Here is a 6,858-nt window from a genome sequence, read left to right as displayed (position 1 = left end):
CTTAAGAATTTTAGGTTTTAGTAGCATTCTCGCAAGTAGGGGATTGCATTCATGATGGTTGATTTAACATTCTTCATAGTCACAAGATCACAAGTTTGAAAACATTTTCTAGTTTTCTATGTAAATTCTTACTGAAGTACATGTGGCGTCCTTTCTTTCTTCTACACCTTTAACCCACAAAACCTAAGAAACTATTCAACAACACCACTAAAACACAAAAATGTTAGGTAATCTATTAATTCTTTAACAAAGAAAAATGAATCTTGGATAGTGAAATGACCCAATTGTGGGGTCCCACCAGGTGTGCCAATAATGTATGTTATAAAATTAGAATATGAAACCAAGATTAAATATTCAACAAAACTAATTCAATAATAGCATATGAGTGAATACCATAAAAGAATTGAAAAAAGAAAAACAAAAAGTGGAAACCTTGCAATCAACAACTCCTTTATTGAGTAGATTTGGCCAAATGATGGAATGTATACTCAATGGTGTTGCTCCAAGCTTTAAAATATGGATTCAATAATGGAGGATGAGTGGAAATTTGGGCATAGCAATGGTGCTTTGGTAGATTTTGGCTCTCAAAACAACATAATAACTTTACTCAAAGGGTGGATCAATTATGAAGGATGCAGGGTTCAAATTATTTCTAAGGTAAGGAAATAGACGATCAAGATGTAAAGCAGAGAGATTATGAGGGAGGGATAGAATGCAAGGAAAAATGAGCACATTGATTGTGATTTCTCAAATCCATAGTCTTGTGACAAGTGTCGCAAGGAGAATGAGTGTGAGGGGATAGGAATTATGGAGAGATAGTTAAGTAGGGGACATGTGAGATGGACTTTAGTTCACTTAAGTGAGAGTTGAAGATGTGGCATGATAGTAGGCTTAGGCTTGAGTCAGAAAGTCTTTATTCGTGCCTTAAATTGTGTAAGTGATTTAGGGAGGTGATTAGTTTTAGATTAAGGGGATGTTGTATTTGAGGCAAGAGGGTGACGTGGTTGAGACAAGGGGGTGGTGTGCTTGACAAGTGGAGGAATTAATTAAATAAGTTAACTATTGGTGCATGGGTTGGATTAGGCTAAACTATTGGGTTGAGGGTTAGTTAATGTCTGAAAAATAAATAAATTAATTAATTAATTAGATAGGGTGAATTTTAAATAAAATAAAATAAATTATGCAATTGTTTAATTTAATAGAAGAATAGGAATTTAATTAATAAGTCTGACTATTGGTTCTCATTTGATTGTTAATTGGACTACATAAATAATTAATTTAATTAATTAACTAGGTGATAACATAAATTAATTACATATTAAATATTAAATTAATAATTCCTTAAGAGATGACTAAATAAGATTAATTAATTGTGTGATCATATTTAGGTGTCTACGATTACATATTCTACATAACCATCAAAATAAAATAATAAATCTTGAATTTTGTAAATCAAAATCAAAGATAAATGCATGTAATCTTTGTGTTTCATTTCCAAGGTAAGCATAAATGATTAATCAAAGGAGTCTATGATTTGCAGGTGTTGAGAGGGTGAGATTGTGAGTTTCAAGATACTAAATTGAGATTGTTAACATTGTTAACAAAGTAGTGGTCATTTGTACACACATTATACTTAAGTTGATTATTTTCCATTAATCTCATCCTTGTGAATTTAATAATATTTTTCTTTGAAGTATATAATGCTTCCATACTTTGCAAGTTGTGCTAATGTCTATCCAACACAATGAATGCACTTTTTCTTGATAATATTTTTTTAAAAAAATCTGATAAGATGATACTTTAAATGTCAAAGTAACTATTATTTTGTTAAAATGGTGCACTTAAAATAGTAGATAGATCTCGAGATTTATGCAAGGCTTTGTGACTTTATATATGTCTACATATTTATGTAAAGAGTCATTTCTTTAAAATATATTTTATATCTTTATACAACATTCCACTACTTTACACCAAACTAAAATCATGAATACTCTTTAATTGCATATTTTCTACATCTTAATGATAGATCATATAATATTTGAAAACCTCTTACATGACTAATTTTAAAAGCACCCATACTAGCTAATATATAATTTTCAAAATTTACTTATCTTACAAGACTTTGCAATATTAGTTAATTTGTATCATTTTATCCAAGCACAATGAACAATCCACTTTTATCAATCCACTTTTATTTTATACAAAGTCTTTACAATGTCATACATGAAACTTATTAACCTAATTTATTATAAATTATGTGTTGCATCACCACCTTAACTATAATTTTATTGAAAATTTATTAAAAAAATACAATTTGAAATGTATACATAAAAAATGTATCTAATTTATTTAACAACTACAATGAAGTTGGTATGGAAAATGATACACCTGACGTTGAATAAGAAGTCAGCATCTTTAGTGATGTTTGCTACCTTTCTCGTCTTGGATCATTCGAGAGAGACCATGTCTCAAGTCCCCAAATTTATAACAAACGAAAAATATTTTAAATTCTTAAATTTTGGTCTTTGAAAATGGAAAAAAAGTTAACTTGAAGGGTCCCATTTATTTTAGCCGTCGATTCAATTTACAGTTGTATACAAATGAGTTGAACTGGTTTAAGTTAGGCATGGGCGTTCTGTTGCTCCGAGGGGAAAACAGGAACAAATTTGCGTATAAATAGATTGTTCAAAACCTGGTGCCACCTCCCACTCCAGATGTCCAGAAATCCGCTCCATTGTTGTTGGCGACAAGCTGTGTGTATGCCACGGGCATAACGCATAGTCCTCGCCTTCTCAGCTCGCTTGTTTCTGAAGCCCCTGCGATTCCTTCCTGAAAGAAAGATATTTAGGGTTTGAAGTTTCAGCAAATGAATACAGAGGTGATCTCTAGGGTTTGAAAGGAAAGGAATTTACTTGAGTCTGGCTGGAGGAAAATCCTTTGAGGTACGGCGTGCTCAGAACCTGTTTGGTAACATATTATTTATCAGTTATAATCCATGCCGGAAATAATGCTTGCTGCTGATATGAAAGTGTGATTCATTTTACCTGAACTTGATCCTGCAGAAACTTTATGTATCCTATGGCTTCAAGAAGCACAGACGCTGTGTCCGTCTGCAATTTGAGGAAAATTTCCAAAGTAAGAAAACTATCAAATTTTGAGAGATATTGGCTGTGAATGCCGTAAAGATGTCTTTAAATAAAATTTACGAGGCTAAAAAGAGGAAAGAGTGTTTAAATTCGTGATATTTATCCACAGATCAGCGAGCAAGAGAGTTGTGGCAGGGGTTTAAAACCTTTCCGAAGGGCGAGACGAGCTGTTGCAGAGCTGTTACTCGTTCTCCCACGCTTTCCTTCCTTACCTGGCGAAAGAATAATCATAAAAAGTTCAAATTTTATTTTGCAATCAGATACCTGGCAAAAGAACCATCATAAATACTTCTAAAAAAAAATTGCGTTCAGAGTTTAGCCATGAAAATAGAATGTTTTAGTAAACAAAATTTCGACAAAAGAACGACTTAAAACCTTCGATGACGCATCCGAGGTTCGAATCTTCTTTGAAGGACTTGCTTGATCGACATCAAGTAAGGTAGAGATAGCTCTCTTTTGATCTGCCGCAGGAGACTCTTCGCCCTCATTTCCATGTCTCTGAATCGAACATAAAAGTTACAATGTTAGAAAAATCCTAGAGATTTTACCGAAAAATAGTTTAAATTATCAGTGTGCCCTTGCTTTTCACAAATATAAATTTAACTTGCCCGACGAAAATTTATGTTCGAGGCGACGGCAGCGGATCCTTCGGCAGAGAAAGATACAGCATTTGACCACTGAGAAGGATGATTTGTTGAAGCAGTCTGCACTGAAATGCCTGTCGACCTTGCAATCTCCTCCATTTTCATTCCATAACCAGCCGTTACAAAATCTTCAGGAAAAGACTGCCTTTGGTCGCCGTCACATACAGTCACAGCAGCAGGTTTGGCGTAAGTATAACAAACCTCGGATTCCTGCGACGGAACATCAACATTTACCCCTGCCTTCTCAGCATCGTATCTTGTCGCCTCCAAACCCTCACGGAAGCCATTTCCAGTGCAGTACAAAGGCGTCGAGCAAGCTACGCCCCCCGCATTTAACGCAGGCAGAATATTTTCAAACAACAAGCTGTCAGGCTTCTCACAACCCCCCTGACTGTACGGCTCAAACATTCGATGGCTAGGGCGCTCAAAGCTCAACACTTTGGCGTCATACAAGCTGTCGCTTCTGTAAAATTACAAAAAGATCAAAATACAACTAAATCCAGGCATTAAAGAATTGCAAGAGCATGCAGAACCCTAAGTAGACAACTTACATCGAGCTTCTGTTACAGCCGTTGTTTTCCACAGAAAAAATCTTTGAATCCGAAGTGGCCGAGACTGGAGAAAAGAGCCGACACGATTCGATCAGAGAAGCGGCATTCCGCATCTTCTTTCAAGCAGATTAATTCCTCTTCAACAACCGGTCAAAAGAACTCCAGGGTAATCGTCTCGTTCACTGTATTATGAATCCAAAATACCTACCTTTGCTATAGCCCGATCCTTTCATGTACTGTCATTTCGACACGAAGATTCTCCCGGCGAAGAAATGCTCAAACTGGAAGCTTTTTCCTTCTTGTGACACAGACTGAAAAAACAAAAAGCGTCCCCAAGATTTTTCATTTTCGCGGAAGATCTTTGTCAAGATGAATGGAGACAGAATCATGAACCACCGACATTTCAGAATCGACAACATTAATTAAACATGGAAAATCCAACGATAAGGAGGAGAAATCGAGAATAACGAAAAGGAATCCGGAGAAATGCAAACACAGGATGAAACAAACCGTCACTATTTTTGCAGAGGGTGTGAGCAGTGGGAAGCTGACACGTGGTCCGAAGCAGCGTGTGGCTGCGGTCAGCGGGCAGACGAGGTCCACGAAATAACGCGGACATGAGAAGTGAAAATAACCGCGTGGGACCCGCCGGGTAGCTTTGACGGAGACCGCGTAACGACGGGTCTGTCACGTGCGTCGGCATCTGCTGCCCGATTCTGCGGGCATAGCAGTGGGCTCCACACTCGATCGTCTTCTTTCCCTTCGATCAAGGGATCGTCTTGGCGGTCGACCCCACTGTTTAGGTAAAATGTTCATGTCAACCGTCATTCAAAATTGAAATAAAATAATCCATATTTCTTGTTGGAAAAATAAATAGATTCTTAAATTTTTTAGGGAGATCATTAAGCCTATGGCAACGGCTACCCAGGCAGCCCCCGCCATGCCCCCATCCTCATAGCCATATGCCCCCTCCACATGCCATCCTGCTGCCGCCCTGCATCGCTGTGGTACTCATGTCTGACTGTGACGTAGCGAAGTCCCTGCCCTGGAACAAACGGCAACGGCTACCCAGCCAGTTATTTCGACTGGCTGGGAATGACGCCGTTTGTCTCATCCGTCTTCCTTCCGCCTCTCCCCATGGATGGACATCGCCGCAAACTTCCGTACAGTCAACCAGACCCCGCGGCAGTACACTCTGACAAAAATCGTAAATCGAAATATTTCTTCTCCCCTAACTGATTTCGCATGCTTTGAAATCCCAATATATACAATTATTTTAATGTTTTATTCTAATTATGTAGAAGAAAGAATTGGTTATTTTAAATAATTTAAAGTTTATTTAAAGTTATTTAAAGTTTAACATTTGAAAACAAAACATTATATATTTGAGATATTATTATATTTATATTAGTTTATTATATTTTAAAATAATATTATATACTTAATTAGATATCTAATATGTTATTTTTTTAGGTTTTAACTTTAAATGTCAATACTAATTTTAGAGACATTTGACTAGTTATATATATATATATTCAAATGTTGATGATTTTAATTGTAGTAGTTGTGTGTATGTACATGTATGTATATATAGTTGTGAAGGAAATTAATGCATTTTTCTTTTCTACAAGACTATTGTGTTTTTTATAAAATGACAAAAAAAAATTTATATATTGTAAGATTTTATATCTTTTATAAACTGTTTGAAAATTATCTTTACAAACAAATCTTATGTTTAGTCTTGTGACCTTGACTTGATTCTATTTTTAATTTTCTTTATTATACTAAAATGATTTTAATTTTGATCTTTTATTCAAATTTATACCTATATTCAATGTTTAATTATAATATTATTTATTATCAAAATAATTTAAATATAATTAAAATTAAAAAAATTGCTATCAAGTATTATTAATTTAAAATATTAACTTTTATTTTTTATTTTTTTTAAAAAGATAAATATTAAAAAAAAATACTTAGAAAGTAAATATAATCATTATTGAATTAATTTTTAAAATAATTTAATTTTACGCAAGATCCTACAACAATAAATTGTGAGTTTCTTATTTGGGGGGTCTTGGGTTCTAACTTATACTCCAATTTAATGAATAATAATGATGATTAATTACGGCACATGATAATTAATCTTAGCTTCAGTCTCTTATCCATAAAAAAAATAATAAGAGCTTTAGTCTTTATGTTTCCCTACCTTTTGCAGAAGATGGAGGGTTAAAATAATGTTGCAAATTTGATAATATATGAAAGAAAATAAGCAAATAAGAAAGGAGAAGGTACCAATAATGTTTTTGTAATTGTTGCATCCTTGGTCATCATATTTTCATCAACAAAAACTATAAGTTTGCCAATGTTTTCCAAAATTTGGAGAGCTCCAAGTAAATATACCAGCACGTGCACCTTTAAAGGGTGCAAGGGTTATGTTGATAATTCTATATATATCAAATGATGTAATTGTAGTGTTGACACAAAAAGTTTGTTAATAATATGTTATTTACATAG

At 34.4% G+C, this 6,858-nt stretch overlaps 1 protein-coding gene across 1 annotated transcript; it reads right to left on the bottom strand.

Annotated features, from left to right (window-relative positions):
- Positions 1-2,532: 2,532 nt before the first annotated feature.
- LOC149578240 (uncharacterized) lies at positions 2,533-5,578 on the bottom strand. The gene is made up of 7 exons (XM_089827917.1): positions 4,342-5,578; positions 3,755-4,253; positions 3,522-3,644; positions 3,293-3,358; positions 3,045-3,110; positions 2,913-2,960; positions 2,533-2,829 (listed from the first exon to the last, which is right to left on the bottom strand). Exons 1-7 carry the CDS (start codon positions 4,452-4,454, stop codon positions 2,686-2,688), a joined length of 1,059 nt encoding a protein of 352 aa, XP_089684043.1. The 5' UTR covers positions 4,455-5,578; the 3' UTR covers positions 2,533-2,685.
- Between the last annotated feature and the right edge of the window lie 1,280 nt (positions 5,579-6,858).

This window comes from Cupressus sempervirens, chromosome 1 (genome assembly GCF_028749045.1).
Source record: "Cupressus sempervirens isolate cs-2001-9-10 chromosome 1, ASM2874904v1, whole genome shotgun sequence".
Classification (NCBI taxonomy): domain Eukaryota; kingdom Viridiplantae; phylum Streptophyta; class Pinopsida; order Cupressales; family Cupressaceae; genus Cupressus; species Cupressus sempervirens.
This window is presented reverse-complemented; position numbering and strand designations above follow the sequence as displayed.

Bases quoted from the DNA above. Each gene is read 5' to 3' on its own strand.
- LOC149578240 (XM_089827917.1), bottom strand. From the start codon at position 4,454: ATGCGGAATGCCGCTTCTCTGATCGAATCGTGTCGGCTCTTTTCTCCA. The intron at 3,111-3,292 runs GTTTTAAACCCC...CTCAAATTGCAG, and splicing joins TCGTCTCGCCCTTCGGAAAG to ACGGACACAGCGTCTGTGCT. The intron at 2,961-3,044 runs GTAAAATGAATC...GTTACCAAACAG, and splicing joins TTCTGCAGGATCAAGTTCAG to GTTCTGAGCACGCCGTACCT.